Genomic DNA, 21,266 nt, shown 5'->3' with positions numbered 1-21,266 from the left:
GTCGCTCACAATCGAATGGTCAAGGTGAAAAATCATCCAGGATCTGAACCTTACCCCTGCAGCTGCACGGATCGTCCGCAACCCTATGTGCTTGCCACCGCAGCCTTCGTGTCCCAGAAATCATTAAGTATCGTACCACTGCTGCCTTGATATGCAAAAAGCCGTCCACCCATATGCAGCCAGTGCATCTCAATGGACAGGATCATAGTAAGAGTCTCAAGGTTCGGCACGAGGGCAAGCGTTCATACGGTCTATTCGGCGATACTCAATCTCGATCGAAACGTTCCAGCGTAGATTAACATTCAGTACGGTTCGTTCTCGAGACTCTGGTAACAAGCATTTCTGCGTCTCGTGTTGGTTTCTTCCCGACGTCGCTGCGCTGCCATCTCTGGAGGCTGGTATGAACCCAGCAATTTGGATGCATGGAGTTCGACCACAATGGACGCGAACTGCCTTAAGTGGTGACCTGATTGTGCAGATAGAGGGGCGTACACCCCTCTAATCTGATATGGTGTGGGTGATCAACTGCTGAAGCGCGCTGTACACCCTCAGTTACATGCCCCTTCGACGCATGTACGTTGAGTGCAGCATCATCAGCATTCGCCATGAATTATCTCAAAGGTTCCAGGATCAGACTTTCCCCATGGTCAAGATCTATTCCTCGAGCACATCGATGCCTCCATCTCGCGCCACCCTTTCTCCTCGATGACTACGTGCCTCGGTACGCGATGCTGTCGTCCATCGATGCCGCTATGAAACGCTCCAAGGCATATGCCCACCTTCGCAATTGCAATCTCTGCCCTCGGCTCTGTGGCGTTAATCGCTACGAAACCACTGGGCACTGTTTGGTTGGTGACAAGGCGAAGGTGAACGTGATTGCGCCGCACTTTGGAGAAGGTGTGTATAACATTCGCTGCTGCTTGTGTCGGCAGCATGCGAACCGCCAAAAGATACTCTGACACGTTAAACTAGAACCCTGCATCCAGGGACACAACGGCAGCGGTGCCGTCTTCTTTTCTGGGTGTAACCTACGATGTGTCTTCTGTCAGAACCACGACATTGCACACCAGCGGAACGGCCAGGACTTGACACCCGAAGAGCTGGGCGAGTGGTATCTGAAGCTGCAAGATGTGGGAGGCGTTCACAACATCAACCTTGTCACACCTGAACATGTTGTCCCGCAGGTGGCATTGAGCATCCTTCACGCCCGCGACCTCGGTTTGCGGTTGCCAATCATTTACAACACCTCCAGCTTTGATTCACTCGAGTCGCTGGAGCTCATGGACGGCTTGGTCGATATCTATCTACCCGATTTCAAGGTCTGGGAGAAAGCAACGTCGAAGCGACTGCTCAAGGCTGATGATTACGCCTCGACGGCGAGGGGGAGCATCAAGGCCATGCACGCGCAGGTAGGCGACCTTTGCTTCACACCCGACGGCATCGCCAAGAAAGGTGTCTTGGTGCGCCACTTGGTCATGCCGGGGAAGGAAGAGGAGGGCAAGCGTATTATGCAGTTTCTCGCTGAGGAGGTATCGAGGGACTGCTTTGTAAACATCATGGAACAGTACCACCCGGACGCTCACGTCGGAAAGCCGCGCCGACGCCTGGGAGGCAAGGCAGCCGGGTCCGACGTGTCGGCCGAAACACTCCGTTATGGCGACATCAATCGAGCTGTGTCGGATCAAGAGGTCACATCCCTGCGCAGTGCGGCTGAAGCTGTCGGACTGTGGCGCTTTTGTGATCCTCCTAAGCACGATGGATTCAACATCTGAGCACGCGACGAGTCGGCTCAGAGGCTCCTCTGTATGAAATCCACAGCTTGGTATGAACCATGTTGCATCCCGACCGGCTACAAGTTCACCACGATCGGCGAGAGAGCAACAAAGGGTCACACTACTTTGTGTAACCCACGACCGACACGAACCATGTTTGATTGGAGTACGCTGGCGCGATTCTTACCTCCCGCCTTCCCAACTCAATGAGCTAGCTATTCAGACCCCAGAGGCTTCATATTGTACCCGTGAGCAGTACCATTTCTGATGGCAGATAACAGATGACCCCGCCGCTGGCCTGCTTTCACCGCACGCCATAATTGGTGGCCTGCTGGTTCTAGCCTCTCATCTGGGCTGCGACTTCAGCTCCTCGCGTCTTTGTCATGGTCACTTGAAGGGACAAAGCTGGCCAATACTTGCTTGCGGCCCACGACCTTTTGACCACCACGCCCTTCCAACCTTTGTTGCTCGCTCGAGACGCACCAGACAAGACGAGCATGTCCCGGCTCATATATCTCCTGGCCTGCATCACACCGATCTAATGTCCTCTGCTGCTTCCTCCATCGGTCCTAGAACCTGCTTGCAGGGACTCGCCCCTGATGTCGACCACTTCAAGCACCGTGGCTACCCTTATTGGTGGTGTCGCAGAGGCTCCCCCGAAACTCCATGCGAAAAAGTCATCGATCCACTCTACTGCCCCTATACAGACAAACAGTCCAAACTGCAGAAGCGTTCCCAGCCTGACGACGACGCCACTCCGACCCTCTCTGAAAAGAAGTGTCACGAGTGGTAGCCAGAGAAGATCCATCCCGAGCAAGGTCCATATCGACACGCGGGCGTTCAGCGGACAGCCCGCTCTCGACACACCTCGATCCTTTCAGCAGCTGTACGGCGAGCAGGCCTATCTCCTGGCCTCCCGCGTATTGGAGGAACAACGGTCGCGCGAGCTGATGAGACGCCTTGCCACCCTCCAGGAAAGTCTGGACGGCGAATGCCCCAGTCACCAGTCCCGCAAGTCGAAGAAACAGTCATCGCTGCTCAGGGCGAAACTCCTCAGGGCAGCCGAGCAGGAGAAGGCCATTATGGGCAGGTTGGGCGAGGTCTTCGTCGAGGTGCAGACGCGGCAGCGCTGGATGCAGGCGCAGCAGGAACGGCACGCAACCAGCTCGTGGACGCCGACGCCATGGGCCGTCTGGGAGCCGATGGCGTCGCCAGTTAGCGGGTTGTTGACGCCTATCGTGTTGACGCCGACGTGCGCCCCTCTCCTGGTTCCCGAGCCTTCGGTGGGAGCGCAGCTGGATGCGAAGTCGCCTGAATTTATCCCAGGTGTCCCATTTCTGTTTCCGACGAACGGGCCGGGTCAACAAGGTTATGGGTGCACCTCGGAGGCGGATTGTGATGTGTCCCCTCTCGCCATGCTGGGCACTGATGGACTGGCTCTCGAATCGCTCGGTAAAGCAGACCTGGGAGATGTACTGGGGAATCGCGGCCTGGAGTTTGAGTTTGAGAGTGTGGAGACACTGGGAGACGCTGTTCCCACGTTGCAGGAGGCAAAGGCGTGCAGAGGTGGGCGTGAGAGGAGAATGAGCCTGCCGGGTCTAAGATGCGTGTGGCCTGGGTCTGGGGTCGAGGGAGCGTTCGATGACAACGGACGGAATGCGTAGCACAGACCAGAGCAACCTCATTATGTGGATGATACGGAACTTTGATGTTTTTGGGGCTCTTAGTATCCAGCTGTTCGGCGCAGCTCTCATCACAGTTTGTCACATAATGGAGACGCTCGAAGCGAGCCAGGCTTAGTCTGTAACCTATATCATGATCTTTTTGGGACTCATGAGAGTCATGAGAGTCTTCGTATAAAAGCTTCATCACGAATCATGGCACGAATCGAAGACGCGCCACAGCACGCCATGGCTTGTAGAAATACTGTCTTGAGAAGGTCGCTACGCAAATTCGCCAAACTGGCCATCGTCAAAGCCCAGGTCCTGTGCAGACCGTCTCTTCCTCTCCCTCTCCTCCCTCTGCTGCGACGCGCTCGGCGGCGGCGGTGGCAGCAGGCCACTCCCCCGTGAGCCAGCGTTCGAAGCCGAAGGCGGCGGCGGTAGCGAGAAGGATGAAAGGCCGCCGCCCGAAGGCGCTGTGTCGTTTTGCTGTTGCTGAGGCCGCCTGCGACCGAACTTGCCGCCAAGGTTGACGGTGATGGTCTCGCCCTCCTTCAGGCTGAGATCCCTCTTCTGTTCCTCCTTCGCCGGCGCCGGCTGCGTGCTCGAGTTCGTGTGGCCGCTGCTGCTGCGGCCCCCGGCACCGGGCCCGCCGTCGAGACCAAGGCTCTTCTGGGCCTCCTGGGTGGCGACGCCAAAGTCAAAGGCGTCACTGCGCTCCTCGAAGCCGATGCCGAGGAGGGCCTTGCGGCCAGAGGGGTCGCGAACCTGCAGGGCGAAGAAGCGCGAGCTGTCGAGGACGGGCTCGACGACGGCGGGGGCGGTGTAGGGGGCGGCGGCGAAGAGCTGGCCGGTGGCGGGGTCCTCGAGGACAATGTCGACCTTGATCTTCTCGCGGCCGGCCGAGGCGTCGTCCTCCCACGCCGTCTCGAGCACGCGCAGGCGGGCGGTGAAGATGAGGCGCTGGTTGTTGTCGGCGGTCCAGTGGGCGGCTGTGTGGCCCTTGTTGCTCGTGAGCGGGGGGATGTTGTAGACGTGGATGGCGGGCGCGAGAAAGAGGATGCGCTGGATGGCGTCGGGCGGCAGGGGCTGGCCCGTGGCTATGTCAATGGCTGGCTCCATGGTGACGGGGTTGTCGGCGTAGGTCCTTCTGACGATAGAGGAGAGAGCCTCATCGTGGGCAACGGCCGAATGCGTTTCCCTGGAGAGGTACCTTAGAGAGGTACCTACCGAGCTATACGAAGGAGGGGCCCGGCTGTCGCAACGAGCGGTGTTCAGTTTGGTGGAGAAGGGGCACCTTGGGTACCCAGGTAGGCACAGAGCAGGCAGGGTGGCAGGCATGAGGCAGAGTGGCAGGGTTGGCAGGCACGACTGGACTACCCCGCTACTGCGATGAATCAGGTTAGTGAGGGGCAGAACGAGCACTCAAATGAGGGGCCGTCCAGGTTGGAATTGAACACTAAGACCCTGTGAGAGCAACGACCTGAACCACAAGCTTTCTGGGTACCTGTGTTAATCTCGAGGCCCCGACACCGACGTCTTCGATCTCAGGTAATTTTGAGTCACCCATCTCCCACGACGAACCAGCTGGATCAGGTGTCTGCCCGTGGCTTGATAAACCCATCGCCGAAAGAACGTTGCGTACCTCTCACCGAGGCATTGTCACATTGATCATTTCATCAAGGGCTCCTCCCAATGGCGACCGAAGACTCCGCACGTATGCTTCGCTCGCTACATTTCCCTGATCTACCAACGCCGTGTGTGGCTGACCTTTTCCATAGCAGTCGCTGCGAGCGAGCAGCAGCCGACGACGACAACCTCCCAGCCCACGGCCGAGACACAGAGCCTGCCCATCCGAAGTCAAGAAAAGACAGCGAGCGGTGACTTTGACATCGTCGCCGAGTACCACTCCCATCTGCGCGACCACGAGTTCACCAAGCCTGTCGCCGCCATCGAGGCCCTCGTCGCCCTGCTCGCCGCCAGCAGCTATACAACCGTCTTTGAGACACTCGAGACGGTCAAGCGTCATTCAGAAACCCTCCGCGCCTCGGTCAAGAACCCGGTGCCGCTCCAGGCCGGCACCGACCTCTTCCTGCAGTACCTCGTCTCCTCGCTTAAGCAGCAGGAGGGCCAGACGGCAGCGCCCGGCGGCGGCACCACCCACCACCAGAGCTTCGAGGATGTGCTCCGCCACCTCGTCCGCAACGGCCGCCTCTTCGCCGACCGCGCCATCGCCGCCCGTGACGGCATCGCCGACGCCGGTTGGCGCTTCGTCCGCGAGGGCAAGACGGTCCTGACCATGGGCGAGTCGCGCGCCGTCGAGAAGCTCCTCTTCCGCGCCGCCGCCCAGTACCCGGCCGACGCCGTCAACTTTCGCGTCGTCTACGTGCGCGAGGCCCGCCGCCCCGACGAGAGCGACCGCTTCGTCGCCGCCCTGCGCGCCCGCGGCATCCCCGTCGCCGAAATCTCCGAGCTCGCCATCGCCCACGTCATGGCCCTACGCAACTCGGTCCACATGGTCTTTGTCGGTGCCGAGGCCGTCACCCAGAGCGGCGGCATCATCTCACGCCTCGGCACCTACCAGATCGCCAAGCTCGCCCGCGAGAACAAGCCCCGCATCCCCTTTTACGTCACGGCCGAGACGCACAAGTTTGTCCGCAATTTCCCCCTCGGCCAGAAGGACCTCGGCTACGACCAGACCGTGCTCGACTTTCAGACCGACCGCAAGAGCGACGTACCCGTTGATGCCGTCGACTACACACCGCCCGAGTACATCACGAACCTCGTCACCGAAAACGGTCCCAAGCTCCCCGGGTACGTGCTGGAGCAACTGCTCGAGATTTACGGCGCTCTCAACGGTTGATCGGCAAACCGTCGATCAAGAGAAGGGTGCTCGCCCTCTGTCTCTCTGGCGTGGCTCTATGTGAGCACAGCACGACGAGACACGGGAATTCTCAGCTCCTGCAGATCGGCCCCTTCTAGACACCCGTCGGTCAAGCGGTGCCTGCATGCAGCCCACATCGGAGCAGGGCTGCGACACACGGCTAGCAACGGGATACGATGGCATCGAAAAATAGGCGACAGCAGAGTCAGGTCAGATGACGCAAAACGAAATTCGGGCGTGGGGCCGGCCAAGGGGAGTCCCGGCTTTCCTCTTGGTAACAATTGCAGCAAACCGCAAACGAGACACTAAGCAGCCAGGGGAAAGGGGGGAGGGCGGGCATCGGCGGACTCCCGGTGACGTATTTCATGATACCCAAGACGGGACGAATTGGGCATGCTGCAGCGCATACCGCCAGGGACACATGCAAGACAGGTTTTGTCTTTGCCGCAAAGCTGTTTTCCAGTATGTAGGGTGGTGTTGAAAGAGAGCAACGACTTATGGAGTGCTGCTGTATGACGTGCTTGCGACTCGTGATGCTTGTGCCGTGGTGAGGGGGTCTCGATTGGCTGACAGGGCTCATGGGGCATGTCTCTTGGAGACTACGGATGTGTCCCTACAATGCATGGGTGCCAGTACGGATATCGGCGAGGTGCTTCTCAGCTGTCGGTATGGGACGAGGTGTAGACCTGGCGATGGAGGTCCATCACTATTGCACCGTCAAGATGTAGTTCACTCGGTCCATGATCTTGCCACCTAGGATAAGGGACCTCAGCTAACGGCGAAGGCTACTCATCGAAATACTGACATGTATGTGGCGGACCAAGGGTTCACGGCACAGATTATTTCTAGCTAACACACTGAAAGTACCAAACCACACTCGTTTACCTGTGATGGGAAAATTCCGTCTGCCACATTACTCATTTCAATCTGGATGATCTCCCACTCCAGGTACCCTCGTAATCCGTGCCCATTCGTGTACAAAATCATCAAGACGAGACACCACTCCCTAAGCAGCGTTGCCATTCGTCTGCACATCACGGACAAGGCGAGCGCCAGCCCATGCATAGAGGTAGTTCCTCTGGTACCAGTTTACACTAAAGAGGGTCAGTCCTGTGCCTCGCTTCGCCAAGGACCAACATTTGCAAGAGCCAAACTCACAAGGACGATCGTCCGGCAATTCGAGGGTGCGTCGCCCAAGATCCACCGAGGATGATGTTATGCTTGTCGTCAAAGAAGTCGGCTGTGCCACCATCAGCTCAATGATCGTTTTATCAGCCAAGATAGAGAAACACTCACCTGTGTAGGCAGGGTAGAGCTGCATCGGCTCAAACCCTTCGTGCTTCCTCAACGGCGAGCTCGTCCACTCCCACAGGCCGCCGAACTCAGCCTGTCCCGCAAGGCGGCCCCCACCGGCCGTCACAGGTGTAGGGTGCCAGTGCTGAAAGCCAACATTGGTACCCTCGAGATTGACGAAGAGGTCCGAAGCGGACTCTCCATCAATAGCAGAGAGGGGGGCGGATGGGGGCGTTTCCTGGACGCCATTGTTGGAGAGATGCCTGTTGGGGAAGTCAGTCAAGCACTCCCGAAACCTTAGGTGCAGGCAACATGGCGTACCCGTTGACGGCGGGAACCGTCTTTCCGAGTTTGTGTTCAGCCTCTCGGCGCTTGAGACGGTTGACGTAGGCGTATATACTCTTGGCTTCTTCATATGTGGGGATCCTGCCTCCCATATAGGCAGCGCACCCGGCAATCTCATCATAAGAAGCGGCGACGGGCCAATCCAGGGCTTGACTTAATGGCACAGGCCCGTAGACAGTGCGGACGGCAATGCCATCCACATATGGAGTCGGCAGTGAAGTTTCACTACCAGAATGGCTGTTGACATGGTCATTTGCGTAGCCGTTTGTGTGACCGTTGGCGTGGCCATTCGTGTTGCCGTTCGTGAGGCCGTTACCGTTGGTCGCCGAGCTGGCTGGCTGAGTCGATACCCATGACGCTGGCAGCTTTTCCATGTGGCACTCATAGAGATACTTGGCATACTGAAACAGGTCAGTTGACAAATCAGGAAAGGCCAGAGACAAAACCCACCTCTTCGTTAGTGATGGCGCGGCTCTTGGCCTCAAAGGAGTGAACATTCACTCGTCTCGACGGTTTCTCGTTGTCCCTGGAATATGTGAGATGCTGTACAAGGATCGAGAATTCATGTTATGCCACACACCATCCAAAATACCCTTTGTTGTCGAGGACTTTCTCATCATCATCCATCCCAATGACAACAGACTGCGCAGGCACACCATGCCACTCGTTCGCCACTCGGGCCTGTCGCGCTTCTTCAGCCATGCCTTTGAAGTTGGGCGTTTCGGTATGAGGAGGCGGCTGAGTCTTGTCGCTCTGGAGCATCATGTAAAGCAATGTTTCCATGTGCATGACCTCGTGCTCGAAGCCTATCCAGATTGCTCGGGCAACATCCCTCGGAATATGCACCTCTCCATGGGAGTACAGTCCCCGCAACCGGGAGCGGACTCTCTGCTGGTAGTCGACGATTTCCGAAATAGCCGGCCATTCGTCGGGAACTTCGGAATGAGCGTGGCAATGTTCTGGGTTGTCTACGTCGGGATCGATGCCCCTCTCAAAGATGGAGATGTAGTAGGCTGGCTCCGTGGGCTGTTTCTTTGTTGTCTTGTTCAACTGAATGTCCAAGAATGTGGGAATATGGCCGAGGTAGAAGATGCAGGCGTTGCGAAGCTTGATGGGCTTGTCGTGGAGCTCTTCATTCGGAAGCATGCCCCTGGTGACAATGTCCCAGGCACTCCAAAGAGTGCTCCATTGGTCCAGAGTCGGCAGCGGGGTGGCGGCGTATACCGAAGGTGCGAGGCTGAAAGGCATTCTTGGTTTGATGAGCAAGTGTAGACCTAGATTGTGAAACGGTATGGTCAGTGATATGTCTTACGATAGGAGTTCGATAGGATCAGATGCAGGAGCTGAGAAAGGCAGCCAAACACGTCAGGTTTCCCCGCAACCGTAAGCTATCGCTCCATGGGATCGCATGGTCTCTCCCGTGGCTAGGCCTCAAAAGTGCGAGGCACTGATCTCGTCCACATTGACTGGCCTCCGGCTGATGCCCAATGACCACATGACAACGTGGGGGGCTGTCTGACCTGGGTCACATACAGCAGGCTCCCCTCTCTCATCTGACCACCCACCCGGGCTGCTGAGGTTGGACAAGAAAGAAACACATTGCACACTGACCATGTTCCTTGGCCTGCCACCGAGCAATCTCCGCCATGCCAGCAGAGTGCCACAGCTTTCTAGCCTCATGTGGCGAGTATTTGAGGCTCTGCTCGATCTGAACACGCTCGTGCGGCCTGACGACGGCACCCAAAGCGGTTGTTTCGCGAACCGGATAGTAAAAGGCCTGGTGTCGACGACCTTGATCGTCAAAGATGTACTCGCCATCAGCACGCCAGTCGTCTGGCTTGAATGCCTCCTCGTCGAGTATTTCATTTGCATTGGCCAGGGCATTCATGAGGAATCTGCGTTGAGCGTCAGAAGACTCTTCGACCATGGAAAGAAAAGGTTTGTGATTATTTGGTTACGAAGGTAGGAAAGCTTACTGGTGTGTGACGCCCTCCTTGTCTGTGATGGAGAAGGTCAGTTTCTATGCGCTGGGTCGATCAAGTCACAAAAATAGTAGTTAGGCATCTCACCATTATAACCATGGCTAATAGGGTTGTCAGTATGTCATTCAAACCTTCTGAGGAGTGGGAACCGACGCACTAGACCTTGGCCGCATCTTCACATCCGTCCAAACCAATGAGCATGGTGTCTGACGGTTGGAGAATGTCGCCGAAACTCCTGAGGAAATCGGCAGCATCGGCTTGATCAAAGTTTCCTGGCGCATAGGGTCAACATTCAGGCTGCAGGTTCGAATGGATGCAAGATAACAAACCGATGCTTGAGCCCAAGCTGAGGATGCACTTGGACCTCGAGGCGAGTGAGGGTGACTTGAGCCACTCACGGCCATCGTCATAAGTACCCCACAATCCGTGGCATTTTACGTGTTGAAACGCTGGCACCTGGCCTAGTGTTCGCTCCAGTTCTTCTCGAGACAGATCGAGCGCATAATAGTCAATGTTCTTGCCGGCATTTTCGAATGCCTGCAACAGTAGGCAGACCTTACGCAGGTTACTTCAACCCGAATGTCAGGAACAATGGCCGCTTTTGCGGGAAGTGGGAGGGGGCGGGGGGGAACGAACCCACTGCCCAGCTCTATGACCATAGCATCAGAAGGAATCATCTCAGCAATCTGCTTAGAGTACTGTGTGAGAGCTTCGATCTCATTATTGGTTAGGTAGTATTCCTCCAGATACGTGATCTCTACAGAGTTAGTGTCCATATGACCACAAAAGTCCTGTGGAAACGATGGCCTACATCCTCGAACAGCTGCAGACCCTTCTCGTTGTAGAGGAGCAACGTCGGCAGCTTCCTGGGGCCGTCTTTGGGGTTCCACATGGACAGAATGTCGTCCTTCAGATTGACTTCGACGGCAGCTCGCCGCACATCGATAATGTCAAGTTCGGACGCTGCCTTCTGGGCTGCCTTGCAGCCAAGGGCTTGGTCATGCTCGAGCGATGTTGTGGCCGGCATGGTGGCACGAAGAAGGGCTCAGAAGGGGCGACAAGAAGACGAGAGATGAAGCAAACTTGACTGCCAGACGAATAAGGAACCGTGAAGACTAGCCGTCTTGACGATCGGAGGATGGAAACAACGGCACACGGGAGGGAAGGGGAGGTGGCGGCTGGGTCTTATATCGAACACTTGTAGAGCTAGTATTCCTGACCAGTTGCCAGGGTTGAGAACGAACCTTCGCTTGTACGTACCTCCACCTACAACTAATAATAAACAGGGTGCACCTTCTATATCCCACAGTGGGAAAAGGCACGACGCGATGTATAGATACATCGATGCCAATATGGAATGGTACCAGCACCTAGGCTGGGACGGACTGGAAGCCTGAGCTAGGCGAAGGGCTGACCCAGTTACGTAGGTACGAGGTCATGAGCGGCGTGGAGACATCGGACGCCTCGGTATCTGCTTTGTCGCATGGCCCGCTTGCTCAGCTAAACACCATTCATGGACCGTGGCACAGCGTGCAGGGGGAATGGTCGCGGCAGTGGCTCTGCGCTGCGCAAAACTCGCGCGTCTGTCCTTGTTCTCGTGCCATGCATACCTTTCTTTGCCTTGGGATCCGCACCAAGGGGAAAGGGAGTACGTTGCTGCGTGGGAGGCCCAAAGACGATGGCTAATCAGGATGCGGTTCAGAATCAGATGGTCGACCCCCCCCCCGCGCCCCACCTGCACAGTGGAAGCTACGACGAGCTGCATGCTGATGGGCGATGAACTCCGAATACAGAGGACACATTGGCCATCTTGGAAGGCCAGTACGTGAAAGATGTGGGTGGAACGCGGGTCATGAAGGGGGATTAATAACGGTGCTAGTCCCCGTGGACCTCACACACGCGTCGATGCACCATGCCCGTTTCGAGGGAGACAGAAGGGCGTGGAGGTATAGGTACTGAAGCCCGGTGCTGGAGCTGGGGCTGGACATGTCATTACGTCGGCGGTAGGGGGAATTGCAGATCCCTGTCTGAGTAGCAGCCGTAGGTAGGTAGGTAGGTAGGTAGGTAGGTACCGTGAACTCGACCCATTGACGAGCCTCTCGGCATCATGGCAGGGGGAAGTCCGGCAGAGCGTCCTCTGCGCTGAACTGTCAACCCTGAGGGTGAGTAAGCTCGGCTGGACCGTCAACTCGGTGATGCCGCCAGCTCGAATGGTGATTTGCCCGAAGCTTGGTGATCAATCCTGTTGCAGAGCTCGCAATTTGAAGGGCCTGTGTTGTGCGATCAGTGCTAAGGCCGTTTTTGGATCCATAGCTGTCATCACTCGTTCGTTGTTCCCTCGTTGCTCGTCTCTGGTGAGAACCCATGCTGCGATGAGACCGAGATGCGGCCCTCGCGATCGTGCATGCAACCAAGAAACCATGACCAATTTGTCCCTGATTGTAGTGGTCATGACAGCGGGTATGAGGCCTTCGTAACGTCACGCCTCCACTGCCTAACGCCTCCGATACCCGTAAACTGCGGGGTAGCTGCGCTTGCCCCTCACCTACTCAACCAGCGTCTCGAGCACTCAACCGCCCTGAATCTGTGCGCCCGCCATCCTCCTAGCTGCACCTCGCGGGGCTTGCTCCGTACTGGACTGTCCCTGTTGGCTGAGCTGCTGCTGCTGCTGCTGCTGCTGCTGCTGCTGTTCCTCGCATCACTCGGAGCATAGCATGTCTGACCAGCCCCTAAAGCCCGATGCGACCAAACAGACGACAAGGTGCAGGAATCTGATCCCAAGGCCGACGCACGTGGGGGGCACTTGACCGTGGACACAAACGCTGCTTGGCAGCCATATTCCTTGCAGACATATCCCTTCATGCTCATGCGTCTTCTTCCGTAAGAGGGAACAGTAGTCTGGATACCTCCTGTGACGGGGCCTCCCATCCGCCAGGGGAGAACTCATCGAATCCTCCCACGAAAACGCTCTGGTCCAAATAACCGAACCCGAAGGGCTTCCCCTCAATGTCTGCGACGAGCTCGGCATCGAGCCCTGTATAGTGATCCGTCGCTGTCAAGTCATACACTGACGGGCTGTCAAAGTGCGAATGGTCCGGCACGCTGGATTGCTGATTGTCGTTTGAACCATTCCCACGCCTTGACGCAGCGCCATAGTCGTGGGGTGTATGGCTTAACCGACCCGTGCTTGCTAACTCGGCTCGAAGTGATCTTTGCATGCCAGCAGGTGTTGCACCAGCCGCCGTCAAATCCAGCTCCAGGCCTCGCGAGTGTTCTTTGCCAGGTGGAACGTGGTCCGATAGCGGCGTTTGTGCTTGATCTGTCACGTCATTATCTCGGCAGCGGTCATCTCCAATGATGGAACCATTGTTGGTGAGATAGTCCTTCCTCTTATGCCATTCCTCAACGCCGCCTCCATTGCCACCCATTCGAACACTACGTGTTCTCGGGCCTGTTTCTCGTGCACCTAGAGCCCGGTCCAAGTCGTGGTTTCGATTATGATCGTCGATAATTCTAGCGTAGAACTCATCAGCTTCCTTGAACCTCAAGGCATACTCGGCGGCAAGATTTGAATGTCGAGCTAGTCGGTGAAGAGAGTCCAAGGCTGCTTTGGTGCTTTCGCCTAGTTCGTTGGTACCAGCGACTGCATAGCCGTCTCTCTGACCGACTTCGATACCGACCATGGACCTGTTTACATCCATTTGGGGGAAATGACGAGCATACAGCCCGACGTAAGCAGCATGCCAGATGGCAAACACCACAAGTGACGAGTGTGGCAATCTTTCGCCGCATATTTCTATCAGATCACAGATCTCAGCTGCAGCATGGAAGAGCTCGTTGGCACTGCTGGCCCAGAAGCCTGGCGGAGTGATGTCTGGAGCAAAAGTCGGCTCGTCCAACGGCCCGTTGGGTCTTCCGCACCTGACGGGAATGAACGGGATATATTCGCGATGAAGCATGATCTTTGAGAGACACATAAGCATGTGCAGCGAAACAAATGCACTGGAGCCTTGCCGACTGTCATGTTTGAAATAATTTTTCCGAGAGAGTGTGAACCCGAGAGAGCTGTCAGTCATTTGCAACTTTGTGTTGAAGTCAACGAGCTTCCGAGAGAGTCTTGAAAATTTCGCTTGCGCTTCCCATGGAGCAACGTTTTGTTCCTCGGAGAAGCGGCCGCCGGCGTTGCTGTAGTGCGAGATCTCTCCCCATATGTCAATGAGCTGTACAAAACTGCTGAGTATGTTGGGGCTGTCTGGGCGGTTGGCTACAACGGAGACAAGCGAGCCCCGGAGAAAGCCGGTATAGACTTGTCGAGTCAAATCGAAATCTTCCTCGGAACAGGGCAGCTGAATACGCAGGTCTTCCGAGCGTATGCAAGAAGTTCTATCTTTTCCGCACGATAGTATACGATCGAGTATGAAGCAGCTGGACATTGTTCGCCGCCTCACTTCTCCATCAATAAGTATCTTCTCGGCCAACGGGGAAGATGATAAGGACTGAGCCACGTCTCCAACCCCAAGTTTGAGCGCTTGCGCCATGCGTATGGCCATGCCAACGTACATCCAAGACCCTAAGCCCTGATGGTCTCGTGATATCCACTGGTATAGACCCAGCATCAAGAATGCCTGAACGCGCTCCACGGTTGCTCTTGTCATGGCCAGTCTGCAAGATCCCAAGGCTTTGTCGAGAATGTCGGCGAAGAATTCTGAGGCAGCGGCAGCTGCTGGTCTGGATTGCCCTCCACGCGGTCTTGCCCCGGGCTGAGTGTCATGCGGCAAGAGGTCTGGAGCTACACAATATCGGGCCTGGTCGTCGGTGGTTGCACTCATGTGCTTGTCGTGGGAGAGACGATGAACATACTTAACAAGTTCGTCGTGGTATCTCGCTGTCAGGGCGAGAATTCCGAGCAGTACCAGATTCAGCTCTGACGAACCCGTGGCTGGATCTCTCCGACACTGGTAGATCTTGTCCTTTAGTGTGGGAATGTGTAGGAAAGGTAGCTCTGTTGCGAAATGGAGCTTATAGGTGGCCAGTATCTGATCCCATACATGCCTGTCAAGAAAAGGCGCCGAGAGAATATCTTCGGCGTTCTGCTGACCATCGCTTTGAGCATTGGCCGGGGTTATTCTGGGACGTTTTCTTCCTCGACCCGACTCCCGATATTGGCGTATACTTGACGGCGCATCTGTCCGTTTTGGTGGCACTACAGATGGGTCTGGCCATTGGCAGCGCTGACCTGCTTTGATGCAATTCCTACAGGCAGCATCAAGCTGGCCTGTATTGTCGCACTTGATCTTGGACCTCCTGCAGCGTAAGCAAGCTGTACTGGACCGCACACGCGAAGGTCCTTCTGCGTCCGTTCTTGCCATTCGATTCGACTTAGTCGGCCTGCGGCGTGGTCACTTGAATAATTCGGATATTCATGGATCATGGCGCATAAAGGGAGCTCGGCACCTCAATATATCAGACATTGGTGCTGGGAGCAATATTGGCTTTCAATGGGAGAAATCATCAGGTCACCATGTTCAATAGCAAGCCACATCGGTTCGCTCAGGTAAGCAGTGGGGTGTTGGTCCTCCGTGCGGAAAGGGCGATGGACCAGGATATATATTTTTTCAACAATAGTGGTCCAGCACGGTTAATGAAGGTCTACATATTCCTGGCCATCGTACCAAATGGCAAAAGTTCCTTCACGTGCAGCCAAACGTTTCACGCAGTCTTGGAGATCTCATTGTCGGCGATCAGTCCAGGGGCAGACAAGCTTCGAGCTCAACTGGGGCGGTCAGTGGCTGTGCTGTCACCAACGACATGGATCCAAGAATGGCAGCACCAATGACGTCGCATCTGGAGATTCAGAGAGGCCTCTCGCGCCCATGCTTAAGCGCCTCCGACATGGCACCGTTTCAATGACCAACCCCGTCACAGTTCCAGCGCCCTGCTGTGACGAAGGAGGGGCGGAGGAGACGATCTGATATTTCCTACTCACAGCTACGAATCTGCAAATTCAGGGCCAAGTTTTCATTCAGGCATCTGTCAGGAACGAATCCCAACTTCGAACCATCAACTTTCATCCTTCATCGCAGTCCTGCACTTCCCCCACGCTGCTCCGCCCCTCAATCCAGCAGTCAACCCAGCGCTCAATACTGCAAGACAATCGAAATCCTGCACCTCGTCAACTACCTACCTTTGTTGGCTTGGCGCATCCTCCATACGCGGACTTGAACATGTCTTCGGGACATAATGTATGACATGCCTGTTACCCTGCGGCTTACAGCCGATGTCGCCCATCATATCGATCGATCTGCTCACGGATTTGCTTGCAGGACCCTAAGCTTCTGTACGCCATCAATGGCGTCCAGGCTTACCACATTTCCAATGGCGTGGAAGAGTCTCTGACGCCCGCTGGCCCTCAGACCCTCTCCCTCTTAATGGTGCCGACTTCGTCACCGTTCGCAGACGCCTCCGGCACCACTGGCACAAACACTCCACCCGAAGACTTCTACTTGCACCTACACCTCCCACCCGAGCTCGATCTTCCTCTGCCAGCCACTACCCAGATCTATCACCAACCTCCCAGAAGCTACCTCATCCCCCGTTGGGACTTGGGCCCCGACAGCGGTGCCTTTACCCGCCTTGAGTTTCCGGACACGGGCAGCCGTCAAGGTCTTCAGGAGGATGTCGACACTTTTGAGACCATCCTGGCCCAATGTACTGCCTTTCTCGAACGCTCTCCGCCTCCGAAGAAGGCAGCCAAGGCTGATATTCCTCCTGTCTCTACAACCAGGGCTGCAGAGAAGGATCTATCGGGGGCTTCTGGATCCGAGCCACTGCCTGCATACAACCCCGCGGACTATGAACCAGGCCAGGCTTACGCGCAAGGTAGCCACAGCCTGCATCCGGGTGGCAGGATTGTCCTGGTCGACGAGGAAGATGGTAGTGTCATTGGCGAGTTGACCGAGGGATATCAAGTCGATGACAGCGGTATCAAGCACGGATCCAAAGGTACGTGGTCGAGCCCCTCGTTGTTCAGCTTGAGGTAAAGACACTTGACTGATTACAAGAATGGCGCAGATCCTGTCGAAATCACACTTCCCTCTGATAGCACCCAGGCTGTCAAGGTACAGCCAGCATCCCAGGAGTATGTCGAGATGGTGATGCATCCTTCGTACAAGAGGTCATTCCTCGTGAACAACGCTTCGAAGGCATCCAGACTGATCGTTACATCATCCGATCTCATCGCCAAGGGCTTGCAGAGCGGCGCCGACACCTTTTCGCAGAAGACCAAGCCTGTGTCAAAACCTGTCACGTTCACGCCCGCAGCACACGACCGAATTCGTAGAATCAACACCTTCTCGTCAAAGGCTGCCGGTCTGTCGGCAACGACGGTCACTCACATTGGAAGGTACGCGCAGAACTTCGGTGCTTCCCTTAGTAGGAAGAAGGACGGAAGCGGTAGAGGCTATGACAAGGACGGTCACGTAGTCGAGTCTTACAAACCTGGGCTGCTGAACAAGAGTCTTATGGCCTTCAACACCGTGGCCGATGGTATCGAGCAAGCCGGCAAGAACCTTCTGGGTGGTACTGCCTCGAGTGTTTCACAGGTGGTCGAGCACCGGTGGGGCTCTGAGGCCGGTCAGGCCTCGCGGAACATTGGTGGTGGCTTCAAGAATGTTGGTCTTGTCTACATTGATGTCACCGGCGTCTCCCGGCGAGCCATTCTGAAGAGTGTGGCGAAGGGCATGGTAGTCGGCAAGGTGGGCAACGGAGGTGGTCAGATCATTGTGGGCGGCGGCGACGGTGGCACTGTCTCCCCAGGCACACTGGAGAGGAACAACAGCAACACGAACATCAGCGGGGCCGCGAGCATTCACACTGCTTATGAAGGTGGCAGCAGCAAGGGCAAGAAGCCCATCTGAAGGGGGGCGGCAGAGCCTTGATGCTTACGGTGTTGATAGATGCCCATGCCTGTGTTTTTGCTTTCCTGCGGCCAGTAGACCTACGATTACAAACAGCAATGAATACAAATGAACAGCATCTTAAACTCTTTTCAACCATGATCAGGAAACGGTTGTCAGGCATGTGATACTTTCGCCGGTGCATTGAAGATGGCAGGCGAAGCGGGTGGGGCGTGTCTACCTGCGATAAGTGATTTCAACCCGCCATCGTGCTTATCGGGCAGCAACGTCAGAGTCGCGTCTGGTCGCGATTGTGGTCAACAGGTCACTTCACCTTCACCACTACGGTAGACAAGTCCCTCGAGCGACGCGCGGCATGTGTCTGTTGTAGAGTTTCGCTCCAGCTAACACTTCCACGCCTCTCGCTTGTCGTTTAAAGAGTAGGACAGAGCATCTCCGAACGAGACCACCCCCACCAGGATTTTGGCTGGGGGTACCATCTGGCAGCTACACGACAAACGATCGTGCTCAATGTGCCGCTTCGAGATCTTTGGCAGTATCATTCTTCTCATACACGATCTAGCTACTTCGAGTCGGTCCAAGAGGCCAGCTGAAACGACGCTGCCGCCGCGTGCCTCGTATGTCACTCTGCTCCGTACCTCCTTCGCCCCAACAATGACCTGATTGCAATCGTAGTGCGCCGGTCCAATTATGCTGCACGAAATCCTCCTGTCCTTGTCCGGGCACCCTTCACCACTCCTGCGAACCGATGGCGTTCAATCCACCGCTTTTGCCGCCATCTCGCCCCCCGAACGCGAACTTCTCGCCACCGCCGCACACCTCAGCGACTTGAACATCAAGCTCCTGGGCCACTCGGCCCAGATTTCGGCAGAACATCCCTCGACTATATGCCGGGCCGTTGCAACGGCAATTGAGTCGATTCATCTGGCTGCTTTTCAGCGCAAAGTCCTGGAGGTGGAAGAGACGGTCTTGCGGCATGATTCGAGTCTAGTGGGCGCCTACAATATTGTACCCTTGACCGCTGTTATTGGGGAGTTCTCAGGATGGACCAGGCGTCTGGAGTGGTTGAGAGAGGTAGTCCAGTTTATTCTGGGCAAGCACAAAGGTGGAAAGTGCTGCGGCGCGCAGTTGATTGATCGACTGCGCACTGAGCTGCAGAGCGGATACATGGACATTGAGCAGACCGCTCTGACTTTGGTCAAGGTTGCCGAGACGGCGTGGCTGAAGCAGGTGTCTGCCTGGATTCTTTACGGCCGATTGCCGAGTCACGGCGAGGGCGACTTCTTCGTCCGGCTGGCGGAGGATGGCGATCATGACTTTGTTATCACACCAACACTGCTTCCCAAGTTTGTCACGCCTACGACAGCAGCCTCCATGTTATTCATCGGCAAATCACTGAACCATGTCCGCGTAAAGAGCAGTGTCGATTCGGGCCTCATGGGGCTTGACCACCTCTCATCACAACTCCGGGAGCTCTCGGGCCTGGCCTATCCGCTCAACACAGCGAGCTTCTCAAGAGCCATCACCGCTCTCCGCGTGAGCCTATCCAGGACCACGCTTCAAAAGCTCTTGCCTCTGAGCAGAGTTGTCGAGATCCTCCGCCTGCTGCGCGAATTCTTCCTTCTCGGTCGGGGTGAGTTTGCCATGGCTCTGACACAACAAGCAGATGAGAAGCTTCGGAGCCGATGGAAACGAGCGGATAATCTCGCGTACGACAAACGAGAAGGCTTTGGTACCCTCGCTTTGAAAGAGGGCGAAGTGACAGCGGTGCTGGCCAAGACGTGGGCGGCGATGGGGCTGATGCAAGGGCAGCACGCAGACGAAGACGAAGGCCTCGAACTGGGGCGTGACTTGCTGCGCTTGCAGCTCACCAAGTCCAAACCGGCGAGTCCCGTCAAGGTTGGATCGGTCACTGCACCGCAGAGGTCACGGTCGCTCGCAACAACCCCTTTCCGCAACCTCCTCTTCTCAGTGCCTGTGGTGCTGACGATGCAGATCCCTTCGCCCCTCGACATGTTCCTGGCTCCGTCCGACCTACAGATCTACTCAACCATCAATTCATATCTACTGTCTATCCGCCGGGCGCATATACGCCTTACGGACTTGTGGAAGATCACAAGCCTTCGACGGCATCATCCTGCACCACCCGGACCGCCTGGTGGCAGTACCCGCGGTGGTCGATCAAAAGTGATATTGCTTCGCGAGCGCCACACGGCACGTTCCAATGCCATGCGCAGCACCTGGGTCACAGCGAGCGCCGCCATATTCTTCCTCGCAGAAACAGAGGCCTATCTCCAGACCGAGGTCGTCGCCGGGCTCTGGGACGGGTTCCACCAATGGCTCACGTCGAGCGACGCAAAGCACGGCGACATCAGCGCAGGCCACGCTACATCAGCAAGCCGAGCCGCGGCACCCGGAAACGACAACGACGAAGAGGAGGACATTTGGCTCATGCCTTCCACGGCTTCCAGCCCGTCGTCCCCTTCCCAGCAACAAAAGCAGCAACAGCAACAGCAACACGACCCGCAGTCTCTCGCGACAGCCCACGCACGCTACCTCCTCGCCCTCTCCCACCGCCTGCTCCTCACGTCGACGCCGTACACGGACGCCCTCCTCACGCTCCTCGTCAGCACGGACCACCTCGTCGCCCTCGTCCACCGCCTGCACAGCATCTGGACGTCCATGGATCTCGAAGCCGACGCCGGCGTCGTCGACGCCTTTGTCGACCTCGAGACGGAGGAGAGGAGCGTCGCCGTCGCCCTCCGCGACGTCGAGGGGCGCGTCAAGGCAGGCATCGAGGACGTCATTGCTGCGCTGAGGATCCTCGAGGCCGACTCGGGATTTGCCGAGGGCCTCGACGGCGGGTCTGCCACGGATGAAATGGACGGCGTCTGGGGTGCCGAGGAAGGGGAGTACACGCCCCGCCGCGTCGGCGGCGTCGAGAGGCTGCTGATGAAGCTTGATTTCGGCGGTTGGTTCGGCGGTCGGAAGGGCGTCTTTGGCGATGTGGTCTAGCGACCAGTTACTTTTCAAAGCCGGTAGCTCGGCGGGGCAGTTTCCGGCTCCAGGCGTATATTTCGGCGTTTGCGGGACGCGGTCAGGGTCATTATCCACAGAATGTCAACGATTGTTTTGGTACTCGGGTACTGTAACGCTGTGGCTTATTCTGCTTGACGCCCCTCTGCTGCTGTGGGAGAATGATGAAAACAGGAAGCGACTTCATTCTGGCATCACTCGTCATATCATTAATTTCGTTGCAGATACAGTTCCCCTGCATTGCTTCTGGCTCAGATCCTGTAGAGCTTCGTCACCAGAAATCCCTTCCCCAAACGCCACAAGCATAACTCCAAAGACGCAGTCCTTGTCAGCGGCTATAGGTTTTGATATATTACACATCAGCGTCTTGCACGCTT

At 56.4% G+C, this 21,266-nt stretch overlaps 8 protein-coding genes across 8 annotated transcripts; 5 read left to right on the top strand and 3 right to left on the bottom strand.

Annotated features, from left to right (window-relative positions):
- Positions 1 to 173: 173 nt before the first annotated feature.
- D7B24_006648 (uncharacterized protein) lies at positions 174 to 1,772 on the top strand (the record flags this gene model as incomplete). The annotated part of the gene is made up of 3 exons (XM_028640774.1): positions 174 to 249; positions 553 to 897; positions 973 to 1,772. 3 exons carry the CDS (start codon positions 174 to 176, stop codon positions 1,770 to 1,772), a joined length of 1,221 nt encoding a protein of 406 aa, XP_028495054.1.
- Positions 1,773 to 2,371: 599 nt separating this feature from the next.
- On the top strand, positions 2,372 to 3,436 carry D7B24_006647 (uncharacterized protein; the record flags this gene model as incomplete). The annotated part of the gene is made up of 1 exon (XM_028640773.1): positions 2,372 to 3,436. The coding sequence occupies one exon, from the start codon at positions 2,372 to 2,374 to the stop codon at positions 3,434 to 3,436; it is 1,065 nt and encodes a 354-aa protein (XP_028495053.1).
- Positions 3,437 to 3,715: 279 nt separating this feature from the next.
- Positions 3,716 to 4,555, bottom strand: D7B24_006646 (uncharacterized protein; the record flags this gene model as incomplete). Its single annotated transcript, XM_028640772.1, has 1 exon — positions 3,716 to 4,555. The coding sequence occupies one exon, from the start codon at positions 4,553 to 4,555 to the stop codon at positions 3,716 to 3,718; it is 840 nt and encodes a 279-aa protein (XP_028495052.1).
- Positions 4,556 to 5,128: 573 nt separating this feature from the next.
- GCN3 (translation initiation factor eIF-2B subunit alpha) lies at positions 5,129 to 6,296 on the top strand (the record flags this gene model as incomplete). Its single annotated transcript, XM_028640771.1, has 2 exons — positions 5,129 to 5,150; positions 5,215 to 6,296. 2 exons carry the CDS (start codon positions 5,129 to 5,131, stop codon positions 6,294 to 6,296), a joined length of 1,104 nt encoding a protein of 367 aa, XP_028495051.1.
- A 1,027-nt stretch (positions 6,297 to 7,323) lies between these two features.
- Positions 7,324 to 10,964, bottom strand: EGT1 (Ergothioneine biosynthesis protein 1; the record flags this gene model as incomplete). The annotated part of the gene is made up of 13 exons (XM_028640770.1): positions 7,324 to 7,411; positions 7,476 to 7,557; positions 7,614 to 7,873; positions 7,932 to 8,356; positions 8,406 to 8,481; positions 8,548 to 9,229; positions 9,567 to 9,850; positions 9,932 to 9,953; positions 10,025 to 10,038; positions 10,095 to 10,209; positions 10,267 to 10,505; positions 10,574 to 10,692; positions 10,749 to 10,964. 13 exons carry the CDS (start codon positions 10,962 to 10,964, stop codon positions 7,324 to 7,326), a joined length of 2,622 nt encoding a protein of 873 aa, XP_028495050.1.
- Positions 10,965 to 12,801: 1,837 nt separating this feature from the next.
- Positions 12,802 to 13,638, bottom strand: D7B24_006643 (uncharacterized protein; the record flags this gene model as incomplete). The annotated part of the gene is made up of 1 exon (XM_028640769.1): positions 12,802 to 13,638. The coding sequence occupies one exon, from the start codon at positions 13,636 to 13,638 to the stop codon at positions 12,802 to 12,804; it is 837 nt and encodes a 278-aa protein (XP_028495049.1).
- A 2,523-nt stretch (positions 13,639 to 16,161) lies between these two features.
- D7B24_006642 (uncharacterized protein) lies at positions 16,162 to 17,853 on the top strand (the record flags this gene model as incomplete). Its single annotated transcript, XM_028640768.1, has 3 exons — positions 16,162 to 16,179; positions 16,261 to 16,939; positions 17,009 to 17,853. The coding sequence occupies 3 exons, from the start codon at positions 16,162 to 16,164 to the stop codon at positions 17,851 to 17,853; spliced, it is 1,542 nt and encodes a 513-aa protein (XP_028495048.1).
- Positions 17,854 to 18,543: 690 nt separating this feature from the next.
- On the top strand, positions 18,544 to 20,868 carry D7B24_006641 (uncharacterized protein; the record flags this gene model as incomplete). The annotated part of the gene is made up of 1 exon (XM_028640767.1): positions 18,544 to 20,868. The coding sequence occupies one exon, from the start codon at positions 18,544 to 18,546 to the stop codon at positions 20,866 to 20,868; it is 2,325 nt and encodes a 774-aa protein (XP_028495047.1).
- Positions 20,869 to 21,266: the final 398 nt, after the last annotated feature.

This window comes from Verticillium nonalfalfae (genome assembly GCF_003724135.2).
Source record: "Verticillium nonalfalfae strain VnAa140/NRRL 66861 chromosome Unknown scaffold_49, whole genome shotgun sequence".
Lineage (NCBI taxonomy): Eukaryota > Fungi > Ascomycota > Sordariomycetes > Glomerellales > Plectosphaerellaceae > Verticillium > Verticillium nonalfalfae.
This window is presented reverse-complemented; position numbering and strand designations above follow the sequence as displayed.